Source organism: Dufourea novaeangliae, unplaced genomic scaffold, assembly GCF_001272555.1.
Source record: "Dufourea novaeangliae isolate 0120121106 unplaced genomic scaffold, ASM127255v1 scaffold57, whole genome shotgun sequence".
Classification (NCBI taxonomy): Eukaryota; Metazoa; Arthropoda; class Insecta; order Hymenoptera; family Halictidae; genus Dufourea; species Dufourea novaeangliae.
In genome coordinates, this window is record NW_015373937.1 from 819,895 (window position 1) to 835,836 (window position 15,942).

Consider the following 15,942-nt stretch of genomic DNA (forward strand, 5'->3'; position numbering starts at 1 on the left):
AGGATGACGATGACGACGTTTACGTCGACTTGAAAAACAGTCGCGTCGTATAAGCTGTCTGTTTGCCACGTGGATTAATTATTATAGAGATGTTATCTTTCGTGGCAACGCGCGTTTTTTCGTTTGCAAACGAAACGTGTTTGCACCGGGTATATCGTTGTATCCTTCCCGTTGTCGGTTCTTCGATCGCAAACGAAACGAGCTGTGGCTCGTCGAAAAAAAGATACGATACTGATGCGTGTGTTCCGGGTTACGGTTATCGAAGCCACGTGCCCCCGTTGTTTCAACGAAGGATGGTGAACAACTGTTTAGCGGCGGTCCACGGTGCAGCTTCTAGACGGTCCACGAAGGTGTGTCCGATTAAAAATTCTAGCCTATTTCCGATGGAACATCACGAGGGACGCGATCAACCATATATTTTTTTATTGCCGTCGAACCAACGCGTAGATTGCTCTTTACCGGCGATCCTCAAAAGGCTACAAGGTTGCTGTTTACAATGCCGTTAACACCTTTGCCCCGAGAAATTCGACGTGCCTAACTAATATCGCTGAAGCAGAACCTGAAACAATAAAATTCATGTACGAACATCTGTACGCGCCGACCCGACGACAACAGCTAAGAAACTTTCTATAGGACCTCAATCAACTCTTACAACATCCACATTTATTACAAATCGTGTTAACAGATGAATTCTAAACAAACAATCATCGGCGTCTAATTCGATATACTACTAACAACAGGATAAGATCACATTGGTACGGTTCTCATGCATTCTCCAAGAAGTACATCCAAGCGCCATCCATCCTGACCAAGCAAAACGGAATCTTCTTTTCGCCTTCTTGTTTCATAACTCTCTTTACCATCATTCTCTCCCGAGCATCTTCCCGCGTTCACCGCGTCTCTGCGCGCACATCCGTCCGGCAAAAGCCGACCAGACCAACGGGGTTAGACGTCTGAAGTTTCGCTGATTGATGTTAATCCGCGAGGTCATTGTTATACGCGCTACTCGTTTCTACACAAATTAAACCGTGTCCGTGTGCCATGTACAGGAAAGATCGCAGACGCCAAGAACCGGAGCTGGTGTGTGTCGGTCGGGATGGATTCTTGCACGTTGCCCGTCGCGAGAAGAGGAATCCGTAGGAAGCCTTCGGCGATGTTTCGAGCTGTTTCCGCGGGGATCAACGACCACTTCGGTCCACGACGTGGAATTGCCTAGCGGTCTTGTCTCTTTGCCGTCGAATATAATACGCATGCACCGGTCGTCTCCTCTTCAAACAAACGAGGTTATTTACTCGCGTGACCGTCAGCCTGTACGTTTTGCAGGGGTAACACTTTCGGATCAGACCGATCGACTCGCGTGGATACCTAATAGAATTAACTTTCGGTGTCATTGATTCGTCCGACGCTCCTCCACGGGACGGCAATGCCCGTCACTTTAGATTTCGCCCGTCGTAGACACGCGTCGACAGCAGAGAGAATAAATGATTTTTTTTTTTTTTTATACCGCGGCGCCGTGCAGGTTACGTCGACAATTCCAGCTTCGATGATCTCGAGCGTCGTTTGAATATAGTCGCGTGGATATTTTTTACTTCTGACGCGATGCTTTTAACCGTCTTGATTAATTAAAACTGCACGTTGCTTGTCCTGATCCGACCGTTGATCAGCGTTTAAGAATTCTTATACTGGTCTCAGCCAGGAAATTTACAGTGCGACCAGAGTGTCGTTTAAGTTTGTTTAATTGAAACGACACCGACGATACGAATTTACGAAAATGATTTTCTCAATCCTCGACCGGGGCAATGCGTCATTGTGTAACGGGGAGTATAAGTGCTAACTCGCCTCGTGAAATGACTGCGGACCCGGACACATATCTCTATTCCCGCAAATTATACCAAGACATCAAGGTCGTACGTATATCTGCCTTATAATAGGCGATCACACGGTCCAACCACGTGTAACATCTCCTGTGCACCGCCTGACTCCGATTGAAATTGTAAACCGGTAGTTACAACTACGCCGCAGCATCGCCGGTCGACTTCATGATTGTACGTGCTGTATCTCTCGCGTGTACCATCGCTAGGAAATCGATAAATCATGCAGCATCAATTACGTTCTCCATTCAAACGAACCGAATAACTCGTATCATCCTCCGTTTGATTTTTACAAAATGCAAGTGGTGTGTGTAGGAACGTTTGTCGGTACAATTATAGTTTCTCTGAATTTTCTAGTTGAATCTGTCGTTAGAAAATTACGATCAATTGTGATTAAAAACGTCTAGTAAGTCAATCCACGTTTCTATGCTGGATTTCATCGAATGCTTGTCTGCATTCTTCTTCCAGGACGTCGCTCCAAACTTGGTAACGATGATTCAACCCTGGCACAGCGTGTAAAACAGCCCTGGAACCTAATATTCCCGTATATTCATTCGATACGCCGTAAAATATCCTCGATACTCTTGAGTGCACTAGAGCCATCGCACAGAGGGGACAAGGTTCTCTGAGCAGAAAGGTCCAGTATCCTGTGCAGAGATAAGGTCCGCATTTCTCGATATCCTCCCCGGTCTTTTCCGATTCCTCTAAGTATATCGTTTTGGAGACATTGTTTCTTCTTCCTCGTTGAACGACGGTCGACTTCAGAGGCTCTTCTTTTGGTAAACGAATAGTGGACAATGATTCTGGATAACAAAGAGGTGCTTGCTCGATATATATTCTTTTGATCCTTTTTTCTCTCGCTGCATAGTATTCGTTGCCCCTTTTATCGGTGGGATTTGAAGCTTCTGATTCGGTTAGATTTTTCTCGAGTTTCTCGTCCAACTTCCAAGCACCACCACCCTGGAGTTTAGCGACAAGGTCCACCGCCAGCATAGCTGCGTGCCACATCGGGTGTTGATTGATTCTCGACGCGGATATTGCCAGGATTCTTCCGTCTTCCGGATCGACGATTACTGCACTACCGTTACAGTTCTTTGTACCAATAGCTTCTAACCTGGCCGCTTCCACTGCGACTTTCATGTATCTTTCGATTTGTTCCAACTGGTGCTCTGTGAAAATCGAACCGTCGATGAGTCTTTCGATGTTAGGATCTGGGTGGAAATTTAATGGCCATATTTTCGAGGCTAGCGCTGCCTGAGCTTTTGTTTTTGCGGGTATACTTGGTATCTTTATTATTTGGAAATCATCCTCCAATAAAGTTAGATCAAACTCTCTGTTCTTTAACACGGCCTTTAGCTCGTCTTGGGTCAAAGTACGTTCTTCTGATGACGATTCTTCCGATTTTGCTAGGAGATCTAAAGATTTCAGAGGTGCCAATAGAAGTTTATTCGAGGAGCAACGTTTCAGATGACTAAGTCCTGGCAAGATAGACGATATAGTCTGAATAGCTGTCGAAATATCCTTCTTCTGTCGGAGTAGACCCACGTAGATGTCTTCCAGAGGTGGATCGTTCGTGAACTCCGAGCTTAAAATCGGTTTCGCTGTCCAGCTTCGCGTCATGGTTTCCGTTTTGTCCTCCTTGGCACGTTTCGGCGAGATAATCGCCATATTCCCTGAAAAGACGGTGCCTTCACTTTACGTTCAACCATCTTTGTCCATGAATTTATCTTCTTCTATTCGAAGATCACGGTACGTAACAGGTTTGATGGGGTGTTTATTGAACATTATCTAGTATTTCATCTTCACGTTTCATCGTCAGCTTTGACGGGGACCGACTTCGAACGACGACGTAAAATCACAGCGAAAGCTGTTCGTTAATGATCCGCTCGGGGCACTTTCTCGCTCGTCACTCGTGGAGGAAACACGGTATGCCGTTTACATCCGCAAAAGTGACGGAAGAATCATCGGTGAGTGGCGCTTCGCGGGAGAATCTTTGCTCGTGGCCGGTGCACTTGATACGGTACGCAGGAGAAGCGATTTTAAATTGCTGTCAAGTTGGGCCACGGTCGGATCGATTGTCGGAGTTAGGCGCAATTGTACGACGTCGATTCGCGGACAGAAGGAGTTAGGCCTTTGTTGCCATGCCGCTAAAGCTGTGATCGCTTTTCAATAAAATCGAAACTCGATCGTTGTGGCGCGAAACAATAACGCAATGCACGAATACTATTAACGTTCAAATTCCCGTTTAACAGATTGTATGATTATACACATATACGAACTATATTCTGTGGCTTTAAACGATTCAGAAAATTTATGAAATACTAAGTGTTCTATACAAGGAATGATCTATTACTTTCGGAACAGAATTTCTGGGATTCACAAAATCTAAATGATATTGGGGAAATATCTGTGAACACAATACTATCGTATCCATTATCAGATACCAAGATATCACGTAAAGTAAGTTTATTGAAGCTGTCGCCGTCCAACTGGGTCGAATATACTTTGGAACATCAGTGTTTCGAGAGAAAGTTAAGACAGCCTACGGAACAATTACTCAAGTATCCAATACGACGGATTGTTAAATTTTATATTGTATTTTAAACGAGAAGTTTCATTAGTAATGAAAACGCGATTTAATGACGCTGGTTAGGAAGTGACTTCTTAAAGCGTATTAGCCAGCGGGAGGAAAATATGCCACGGTCGGATGGTCTGTGAATGGATAAATGAGTGGACATGACAGATTAAATTATAAAACGTTCATAGCGTAATGGCATACCGTGAATACGGGGTTATTGTTAAAGCTGGTCATTAAACGAATCAGAACTTCAGTATACATTCTCAAAAAACACAAACAGTAAAATTTGATGTCAACTAATTATTGAATATGTTGTAACTTCTCCAAATGTAATCACGAAAGGAATTTTATCATGTACAACGTCAAATGTTTTAACAATGTCTTTACTATTGTTTACAAAACCTAATCGAAACTGTATTAGAACGATTGTATCGGTATAGAATGTCATTCTCACGAATCAAATTTCCCGCTGCGCCGCGTCCGCCAAGATGGTGGTGGCACATTCGTGCAAAGCGTGTTCCTTATATAATAGAAAAGGAACAACAAACGAGTCGAGTGACGCAGCACACGCAAACGTAAACTCGTCAGGCGAATGCACTCTGCGAACCGAGTGACAGATGCAACCGATTTAAAGTCGTATATATGCACTGGCAGATCGAAAAATCGTGTTTTCGTTCTGTCGGAGCGATTCGCGTTTTCAATAGGTCCAGTTCACGCGCCAATATGTCTTCCCTGGCCTTGAAACGAGACCTGACACGCGTGACCCGCAACTTGTCAAACAAAACAAACAATCTCGATCGAGGGAGGAGACAATCGGCGTTGTGAGACAAATGTGGAACATGAACGTGACATATGAAGTACACGTGTTTGCTCTTTCTTTACGGGCGCAACATCGGAAGCAATGAAAATTTCTTACCTGCTGCTGTGAGAATGCACTTTCTTTACGCCACGTTCCTCTTGCTAGACTCTGCCCGTTACCGACAATCGAAGGAAAAAACCGTTCCTGTCAGCCACACCTTTTGCGAAATCTCTGGATACACCGCACTCGATCAACCGACACACGAACACGACGAAAACACACGTGAAAATATCCGCGGAGATGGACGTTTAGAGGAGGTCGACTTATACCTTTCGAGTTTGCGAGTTATCGAAGCGACGTTCACACCCTCTGACGGTCAACGGCACAAGCTCGCGGACTGGAGGAAGGGAAGCACGCCCGCGGTACGCGCAGTTTCTTTTTCTTTTCTTCTTTCGTAAAATGTAATTATTCAATCCCGTTAACGACTCGTCGTATCTACCGATGCCGTACTTCAAGAAAATACGCCAATCGATGGTTTTTCTGAATGCAAGGCAACAGAAAATCATGCGAAATGTAAGTATCCCGTTCGTTGAACTTCTTACGCGCGTAACGCAATTAAACGTATCACACTTACGCGCCAAATTCGATAGTTAATGCATAGTAATTTCTTCCGATACTATTCCAAAAAGTTCCCAAAGTTCTTTAATATGGATCGCCGTTTCACGGAAAACTTAATATTCAATATCATATTTGTAATGAATACTTTTTTTGTCTGGGTAGACCGGAGTTCTAACGGTCGTTCCAATTCGCGTGTTCCGCGTTTTCATGCTCCGTTCAAATTCGTTACAGTCCAATTCGAATTCCGTATGCTATAATACTGCTTTCATTGGACACGTATTTGAATTTGAACCGAGTATCAACTTTTGATGGTTGCTAAAACCGGCGAATTTTATTTTATTTAAGTGTTTCGATCGGAGTGTTTGATATGTCGTCAAAGAAGAAATGGTTCCGCCCGGCGAAAATTCCTGCGAAAATCATATAGCTAATGGCGTCGCTGCTTTCGGCGTTCGGTGAGTACCATTTGAATTAACTGTCCGCATTGTAAATGATCTCTCCTACATTGAGATCGATGATTAAACGTCGACATGAAACTTTTATGCTCCTGTTAACCGTTATTACGATTACTTAACGAGACGAAGACGCTTCTTCGTATGAAGTGCAGATATGAAAAATGCAGGGAAGGGAGGGGGGTTAGGGGAATCACTATACAGCGAGGTCAATGCTGTATGTAATTATGATAAATCACGATAACGTTCGTGGGAATGAAAGTTGTTTGCCTTGTGTCTGTGGAAAGCACGGGAAAACGGGAAAATCGAGAGCCAGGTAAGTCAGTATTAATTACGTAACGGTATAATTGATGGGTCGGGCGACACACATATCGAGAAAGCCGTCTCAGTTCGAATATCGATTCGAATCGATTCACACTACAAACCGACTGATCGACGAAGGGCGGGATTATTCAAGTGAAGTTTGCATACGTTTCGAAGTACTTCAAATACGTTATCGCAGCGTCGTACAAATATTCCAATTGTTCCTGCAATGACAACGGGGGTATAAATGAATTTGAATGTACAGGATATTTATTAATATATCGGTAATTCGATATCAGGCTTACCAAACTTTCTACGAAATCCTCTCTCGATCGTCTAACTGCGCGGATAGATAAGCATACATCGCACTCTCGTTCCACTGCCATTCTTTCCAAGAGGAAACATAAGGCTAAATAAAGTCCACATGCAGTTACACCGTCGCTAAATGAACACAGGAACACTTTAATGAGCATCACGCTAATTGATTTCTTTAGAGAACTTTATGAAATCTTACTGGCAGAGAACGACAGTCGGTTCATCTCCCCTCGCGATTCTCTCTGTGGCTTGCCACAGTGTCACTAAAGCAATCGTCGTCGGTGGATTCTGCTTTCTGCCAGCTTTCCATTCCGTACAGGATAAAATTGTTACTTGTTGCTCTGCAACTGGTTTCTGAAATGCAATATACTCAATCGGTAGAATCGACAGTCGATCACGAATTCGTTTGCTTACCGTTGTATTATCGACGAGAATCAATTTCTGCGTCGTGGAATATTCGTATCTATCGAAAAGTCACATGGAACGATCGGGCAACAAGTCTGGAAAATAATAAATTCTGCAATATACCGGATGGATATTGGTTCGTATAAACTATAGAAATTCGCTGACCGTGTCCTCGGGATCAGGTGGTTGCAGCATGACGATCAATTCGACTTTGTATTCGGCCACCAGTCTCCAAAAATCGCCCAAAGTACCAGGTAACGGCAGTTGCGTTGCAAAATACTGATTCTGTAATCTGACACCATCCACAGGCACAGCGCATATGTAATCGCTGTACTCATCTGTCGGCGGATATCTTTTCAAATACACTCTGTTCACTTTCACTGCAAAGAAGAATCATTGCGTTAGTGCAGTCGCGTCTTCGGAACAGGTGGAAATCGTAGAGAGATGTTTCATTCTGAACCTGAAGCCAATTCTGGGAATCTGTGTTTGGCAAGGTTGCGTTCTGACAGTGACACTTGAATGGTCGATGGCCTGAGGGCTTCGTCTTGCCAGGTCCCCTTTTCCAAACTGATAAATTTTGTTCCCTTTATATGTCGATTAAGTATTCGAATCCCGTCTTTCTAGGCGGATAGATACATTACCTTTGTTGTTGAATCGTCAATTGTTTTTTCAGCTCTGTAATCCTGGACGGTAGAGTTTCATCGCATGGCAGTGACGTTGAAATCGAAAGTAGACACTCTACTAGAGTTAAATGAGCTAGGACATATTGCTGTTTGGTATCGACCATGTTAGCCCTTTGACTTCTGATCGATTCTGTTTCAGCGAACACGTCGACTACCTGGAGACATTTTCAAGTATTCTTTTGGACATTTTGGGAATGGTTTTTGTTTTTTGAGAATTCTTTTTACCTTCTCGGCGGCAGCCCGCCGCAGACAAATATCGCACAAAATTATAGTTCCAGTTCTGCCGACGCCTGCGCTACAATGAACCACCACAGGTCCGTTTCCGGGTGACGTTGCCAAGAGCTTCTTTAAATACGTCACTACAGAATGCGTGGAGAACGGCACACCGTGGTCTGGCCATGCTGTGTAATGCAAATGCTCGACCTAATTTTTAAACGCCATTCGAGATGAATAATTCGCTGATTCGCTTGAATTGATCTTTAGTGAGATTGGCTACCTTACGGGTCTCTTCGTCGCGTGTCACGTGGAGTACACGGAATGTATAATCTGCGAATACAGTGTGTTTAGCGTTGAACACCAGTAGATCGCCGTACTTCTTTTTCTTTCCAATGTCTGGCCAATATTGTTCACATTTCGTCTATTAAAATACGTTTTATCGTCCATCATTCTATCGAATTTAGGTAGTTTCGTAACATTGGGAGAACTCAAACCTTTCCAGTCTCAACCACATTAGCCAGCATGCAAATGATAAGAGTCTCTTCCTGCCAGATCATCCTCCAGAAGTCGTTCACTGTATTCGGTTTCGGCCCTTGGGTGGCTATGTAACACTTTTCTTTCTTGTAACCGTCGATGTAATTAGCGTTTATGTAATCGGAGTGAGGCTCTTGCGGAAGTTTCTCCAGTATCACACGATTCTCATCGTCTATGAAATATGACTAAATGTATCAAGTCCACTGAGGTTATTGAAACGTTAAAGGGAAACTTCTACGTACATGCTATGAGATTTCCGTACCGATTCTTTGGTTTGTTTTGTGGTAGCTTCCCGTAATCCCATGGTTTCGTTTGTCCTCTGGGCAGTATCTTTCGAAATATTAAATAATCGTTAACATTAATAACGAAATTGTTCACTTATGAATAAGAAATACTTACATTGTATTGCTTCTCGAGGAGTCCAGAATCATTGGCATGTTTCACGTAATCTTCGAAATCCTTCACATGTACCAGAGACGTTCTTTCCTCTTTCCCATCAAATTCGTTCGCAGGCACTGGAAAATTTTGTACGGACGTGCTAGCGCTTAATAAACACTCTTTCTTCGGAGGTATAGGCGTGGTGCATAAAATTCGATTGGAATTTAACGACGCTATGTCGTCGCGATTTTCCGTTGTCTGTGGCAATGCCATGTTTTCCTGAAGAATCACGTTTTTCAGTGGTTCCCTTTTTCTCCTGTCGAATACGCGATAAATTAAGGAATTCACATTACATTAACTTTACTGATTATCATTAAAATCATCTGTACCTTCGATAATAGTAGAAACCCGCAACTGAAACGACGAGAATTACTGCGGTGGGAACGAGCCACGCTTCGTCGTGTCGCTTCGGTACCTCGCCGATTTGTATCGACATTGTTTTCACGGCGCTGAACTGACTGTTCATCGATTCTTCCTCGGTTTGCAAAATAACCGCTACCACATAGGATTCCTGCGACTTCAACGGGCAGTTTATGCTACCGTCGTAGATCTTATTGTCGCCTACCACGAATGTTTTACCAGCGAATTTGTCCGTCTATCCCATAGAAAACGTGTTTCTCACGATTATACATATAACAATAAATGATTTTATTAAATAACAATTAACAATTTTATTCAGAGATACTGACCGAAAACATGGCGGCTCGCCACGACATATCGTGATCTTTGATACCCGCTTTCGCGGAAAGAAAAGTATTCAATTTCGCGTGATTGTTACAGGGATGTGGTCCTTCCACAGCTACATACGTTATACTATTTTTTGTATCGTTTAGAACAACAGGTATGTGCAACAGTACCGTTGAATCTGCTGCACTTACTTCGAATGTTGGTTCACTCTCAAATTCCATTGCCAGAGGTGTTTCCACTATCGTTGATTTTTCTCCACTATAAGTCTGATCGATCGTCTTGGCGAAAATCGTGATCTTGTAAGTGGATGATGGCAATAAGTATAACTGATAGTTGTACCAAACCTGGTATTTTTCAACGAAATACTGGGCGTATATATTGTACTGTGATGCGGTACTTTGTGTTCTGAGGTTTGACGATATCATTTGTATATTGATCAGAAATGTCTCAAGCCCTCTACCTGTTCTCCACGGATGTGACCAGGTTACGTTCACGACACCTTTCGCGAGGGCCTCAACGTGAAAAATTTCAGGCATCAGCGGGTTTTTATCGACAGTAACTGACAGGTCTACTGCGTCGCCGGGTGTAGAAACATTTACATTTACAGCTGAAACCTGTAAATTCAGATTAATAGTGTTGTTTAAATAGCAGATTCTATTCTTTGCTCACCGAAATTTGTCTTATCGTTGACCTGAAATACTCTATTTTCGCGCAGAGATAACCGCCTCGATCCCAAAGATCGCAATATTCCGTTGGTAATACTATCAATAAAGTACGTCTCTTATTTTTCACGATGTAATGCCCTATTTTCCCGTTGGTGGGTACTTTCGGTTTTTTCCATCTTAAGTAAATGATGTTATTCCTAGTATCGTGTTCATATATTTCTAGTTCTTCAACGGGTGGCGGGGCTGTTACAAATAAAATAGTGGTTAGCGATTTAAAAAGTCTTGTCGATCGCGAAATCGTGAAACGTTTCGTACCTTTTGGCGGGGTGGTGAAAGTGATTCTTTGAGAAAGCAATTCGTTGTGGCTTTTATTGTAACCTCTGATAACATAAACCTGTGCCTCGTACGTTTCCGCACCGGAAAGGAACGGTTCGCAATCGATTCTCTGATTCCAAGTTTGTTTCGTAACACTCAAATTCATAACGGATTCGCTGATACCGTTAATGATAATTCTCGAGTACAATGGACCAGAAATTGTGGTGCAATCGTTCGGTGGATCCCACGTTAGCCAATAGTTCTGTTGTCGTAAATTGCTAAATGTTTCAGTCGGAATTTCTACAGAGTGAATTCGTGGGTTATTCAATGAAAACGTTTGTTTGGTAAAAAGTTTTGACACTGGCTTACCAGATTCTGGGGTCTGAAACGTGTATTTTTGGACGGGGCCACAGTAAGAAGTACAGGCCGATATGAATACAATATATGTAGCATACGGAGTAAGGTCTGGGTATCTTATGCTGGTGACCTCACTGAATAATGTACGATTCTTCTTTGGAAAATTTCTGCCCAGAACGTTGCAACCATAATACTCTGCGATCTAAGAATTATAATACAATTATTTCTATACATCCATTGTTTCTTGCTTTTGCCTATTTCATTACCTGCATTGTAATTTCGTATTTCTTTATGATTCCATTTGCACGCCCAGGACGGCCCCATATTATTGTCACTTCTTTGTTTGAAATCCAGTCCAGTTGAATCTTTCTCACGGCAGTCGGTGCTGTTAAATGTGAACAGCTATTTCAAACGCCTAGTCAATTGAAACATTCGAAGCTGGTTGCATGATATTCAGTCTCTATTCACCTGCTTCGAGAGTTCGGATTGCTTGAGAAAAATATGTCTTCGACCCTTTACTGATTGTGATATTATAGGGTGTATACGGTTCCAAACCTACAAATTCGTGTGGCAAGTGACTCAGAATCCCCTTAGTAATCTTTGCGTGCGTTTCACCGTTTTCGAAATCGAGATCGTACCACTCGGCTGGGCAAGGGTACGGAGCGTCCTGAAAATCAACACTTCTTACCAATATATTGTATTTTCAGAATGTAATTTACTGAGGATCAAGCTGATTACATACGGTTTGTGGACTCTTCTTCAATATTAAGCTCGTATTCCTCTGTTCCACTTCAAAGTCGAAAGCTGAAAAATTTATTTTATATTAACAGATTCTACATTTACTGAAAATTACATATAATAATGCCTTACGTGTGCATTTAGTTGTGAAGTTCGTCCATTTCCCATCAATTTTCCCGTAATCGTTGACATGCAGATTGCACCAAATTTGATAGGAAACACCAGGTTGTAAGCGATCGGTGTATCCAGTAATGACAGTACTATTTACAGATACTTCGTTGTCTCTTATATAATTAATTTTCCTCTCTCCTTCTTTCTGGCAAACTCATAAATTCCATTAGAGCCGTTATCTCGCGGTATTTACGTTATTAGCCATTATTAGAATTACCTGTATAGAAAATTCGTAAACACACCGTACCAATTTGTATTCATCTTTCATCGGTAGAACAACACGGACGGTAGTCTCATTAATAAAATCAATTGTCGGTGGCGGTGGTCCATTAATACCTTGGGAGGTGGAATATAGAAACGATTATCGTTTAATCATGGTGAATTTCTTTTATCGTGCACAACGATTATCTACCTATTTGACAAAGAGGCGGTACTTTGTATCCGCTATCATTATCGCAACCATTTTCACAATCTCCGTTCCTAAAATTACATCCGTGTTGCCTGCACGAGCCGCAAGTATATTTACAATCGTGTCCATACTGATTGCTAGAACAACCTGCAAATAAAGTTTATTTAACAAGGCATCTTAGAACTTTTGTTACACGTATTTACTGCGATAATTCTTACGTTTGTTGCAATATCCATTGATGAAGCCGGGCGGACACGTGCAACCTGCTTTCTCGCAGATCACAGTATTCTGGCAGGTTTCGTCGTTTCCCAAATGATTCTGACAGCTGATGGAACAGTACGGTCCCACCATTCCATCAGGGCAATCCAAGTCATCTGCGACGGGGACAAACGAATCACTATTGGCACCGACGATATTCGCGGAAATAATATCAACCATTAGATACCGAATGTTACGTTTCGCACGGCATTCAGCGCCGCATTTACGACGATACTTTCATTGTAAAAGAGTTTCTGGCAGGTGACATCCGGCCAAAAGAATCCATTATTGTAATCTTGCGATGCTACTATACTACCAATTCGCACGGAACCTACATACCCGAATACGATACCGTAATTATTACAGATTCTCTCGTACACAGGGGTATCGTACTACCTGATGGGAGCATTTTAATATCTCATTTAGTATTGATGATAGAAATAAATGTGAGAGGAAAGTATTATTAGATTGGAAGGGGAAAATGCTGTGATAAGCAAAGAATTTTTCTCAAGGTCATATTTTTCGAAACTTCGTCATCGATGTTTTTTTAAACGGGACTATGTATTTTTATCATCGTAGTGTAGTAGCTGAGGTGAAAACCAATCCAATGACCAACGAAAGTGTGACCTTTATCAGAAACATTTTCTTCTTGTCCCTCCTAACCAAATAGTATTTTTCTATCGTCAAAAACAGGTGAGATATTAAAGGTGCTCATGTTAGGTAGGACATCTTGTATATAATTCATCGAAGTTTCATTGATCAGTTTCAAACATACCTATTGGTGGACACTCGCGAAAATTTGCTACAGCCCACAATGGGTTGGCACTTGTCCGATCCAGCATCGGGATCATTTTCACTTCCACATACGTTTCATAGTTGGACGAGATCGTTCGATTTATTCGAATGTATTGCCACATGGCCAATCCATGAGCGGCGGTTACTGTGGATCCACTTATTATTGCTAAACTTTCTTCCTTGTTTTTCGTCAAAGAATTTATTAAGGCCAGTTCCATTTTACACTCTACACACAAGCCAATAATCATTTCTATACAAAGACTTGTGGCGCTTAGAAAGAATGCGGGACTTGTAAGGGTCGCCTCCGGATTGTTTGTATGAATGAAATTGTCTGGAATACAATCTATTCAGTTATAAAGTTTCCCATGTTGTTTAAATCGAATCACACGTTCGGCGCTTACATGTGTGAAATCGAAATTGTATTATGGCGTTGCTGCTTATAAACAGATTGTAATTGACATTCGAGTTTGATTGCTTGTCGGTATCCTCGAAAGTTAGAATCAATTTTTCTGTATCGTACAATAATATTTTTCTCATGTTCTCGTTCCATGTCACAATAAACGTTCTCCATTCGGTCCGGGAAAGTGGTTGATGCTGTATTACAAGTAAGAAATATATGTACATTCGCAATAAGTGATTTAGAAATGAAAATATTTGAGCGTAATTGAAATTTGAAAGAAATTACAATATAAGAAACCCTTAAGGGAGCACATGTTGGATCGCTCGTGAGATACATGGGTGAATTCGGTACGCCATTCGCACATTTTCGAATCGCAGATTTAGTGTTCTCCCATCCACCGATGATCATCCAGTAACATAAATGAGTTTTGTAACTCTCAGTCTCGCAAAGCAATATATGAGCGTCTCGAGATCCTCGAATAGAGACCGCAAATGCTCCCGACTTTCTCACTTTACCCATAAAACGGTATTCAGTCGGTGTATTAAAGTTGTTGTACTCTACGAATCCTACAAATTCAAATATTAAATTCAGACTACATATATATTTTCCTAATATCGATCGATCCGCCAAAATCGAACCTTCCCATCGACGATCAAACACGGGACCCATGGGCGTTTCTGTAGAATTCGTTATGTTCCATCCCACTGTACTCCATAGTCTTGTGCATTTCTCGTACGGATTTAAATCGCAATCTATTTGCCCTTTTTGAGTTTCCTTCAAACTTTTAAAAGCTGAAATTTATGTTACATTCTAGTTTTCATTCCGAGTGTACACTTTCTTGTTGAAATAGTTTCAATGCTCGTTAAACTTACCGGTAATCTCTTTTCTATCAGAAAACTGATAAGAACTATAAAGCCAGTTTAAATTACTGTTCCATATTAAACCGCCGCCATCGTCTTCCGACACGCACAGTAACTTTCTGTTATCGGGCGAGGAGTTATACTTTGACTCTTTTCCTCTGAGGGTGGTCAATCTTCCAGACACAACAGAACATTGTAACGCAAGAAACAGTATCCCTAATGCACTCATTATCGAGCTCTCCGAACTGAGACTCCAGAATTTCACGTTGTGAATCGAACGGTCGATCAATTGTTATTGCACTATCACCTTCACAGTGGTTTCTCCACGTAACAACATTTTATTATTACGGTATTACGGTTCTGGGGTCGTTACGCCGCGCAACAGCGTGCGTTTGGCTCGCGTGAAACTTGAAAATGTGAAATTCTGCGTGACGCAAAGGAAGTCGATTTCCTTTCGGCATATCTACGACAAGGAACACATCCGTTAACCGTAGACAAAGATGGTCGTAAATTGCGTTTCGCTAAAATGGATCAGACTTCGTGATTGTTGGATGAATTTTTATTCGAGAATCAGTACAAAATATATATATGTATATACTCGGTACCTACATAATTGTCCATCTTCGGGGTATACAGTCTTACGGTTAGGTACATATTACGAGCACGTTTGAAAATCTTACAACTTACAGAATACATATTACAAATTTATTTGGTTTCGTTGTAAAAGTCCTATGTATAGACGCCACCGACTTAAAATACCCTCTTGTACACCCAATGAAAAAGCAGACTAGGATTTCGTTCGTGCTGGATTAAAAACCATGTATATAAATAAAGATAGCTTCCACGTTATCGAGAAGTTTTCGAAACGATCTTTACAAGTCGCAATCTCGTCCAAGAATTCGCGAGAACAGTCTACGCCACAGAGCACTCTTACAGAAGCGAAGCTTCGCCCTCTTTTTCAGGTCCTGATCTACCGTGCGCATGCGTTTCTAAGGACCACCATGAACGTGGCTTCAGGGAGTATCGCGATATCGATATCTAGACTACGAACGAGATTCAAATGCAAGCTTTGTGTGCA

At 42.0% G+C, this 15,942-nt stretch overlaps 2 protein-coding genes across 2 annotated transcripts; both read right to left on the bottom strand.

The window, feature by feature from the left end:
- Positions 1 to 2,279: 2,279 nt before the first annotated feature.
- LOC107185364 (probable inactive tRNA-specific adenosine deaminase-like protein 3) lies at positions 2,280 to 3,539 on the bottom strand. The gene has a single exon (XM_015573030.1). It carries the CDS (start codon positions 3,537 to 3,539, stop codon positions 2,283 to 2,285), a length of 1,257 nt encoding a protein of 418 aa, XP_015428516.1. The 3' UTR covers positions 2,280 to 2,282.
- A 3,135-nt stretch (positions 3,540 to 6,674) lies between these two features.
- Positions 6,675 to 15,093, bottom strand: LOC107185365 (receptor-type tyrosine-protein phosphatase F-like). Its single transcript, XM_015573031.1, has 30 exons — positions 14,877 to 15,093; positions 14,643 to 14,795; positions 14,290 to 14,570; positions 14,006 to 14,198; positions 13,585 to 13,935; positions 12,997 to 13,140; positions 12,770 to 12,925; positions 12,555 to 12,698; positions 12,360 to 12,478; positions 12,104 to 12,287; positions 11,976 to 12,037; positions 11,702 to 11,900; positions 11,500 to 11,618; positions 11,246 to 11,435; positions 10,877 to 11,176; positions 10,566 to 10,804; positions 9,899 to 10,510; positions 9,539 to 9,804; positions 9,171 to 9,465; positions 9,014 to 9,101; positions 8,732 to 8,943; positions 8,518 to 8,658; positions 8,247 to 8,444; positions 7,980 to 8,176; positions 7,799 to 7,905; positions 7,504 to 7,718; positions 7,419 to 7,433; positions 7,133 to 7,287; positions 6,924 to 7,059; positions 6,675 to 6,842 (listed from the first exon to the last, which is right to left on the bottom strand). The coding sequence occupies exons 1-30, from the start codon at positions 15,091 to 15,093 to the stop codon at positions 6,768 to 6,770; spliced, it is 5,763 nt and encodes a 1,920-aa protein (XP_015428517.1). The 3' UTR covers positions 6,675 to 6,767.
- Positions 15,094 to 15,942: the final 849 nt, after the last annotated feature.

Coding starts and splice junctions, on each gene's coding strand:
- LOC107185364 (XM_015573030.1), bottom strand. CDS start 3,539: ATGGCGATTATCTCGCCGAAACGTGCCAAGGAGGACAAAACGGAAACC.
- LOC107185365 (XM_015573031.1), bottom strand. CDS start 15,093: ATGAGTGCATTAGGGATACTGTTTCTTGCGTTACAATGTTCTGTTGTG. Junction 13,141..13,584: donor TCGCGAGTGTCCACCAATAG/GTATGTTTGAAA, acceptor TCGGGTATGTAG/GTTCCGTGCGAATTGGTAGT. Junction 11,177..11,245: donor GTTTCAGACCCCAGAATCTG/GTAAGCCAGTGT, acceptor TTCACTCTGTAG/AAATTCCGACTGAAACATTT.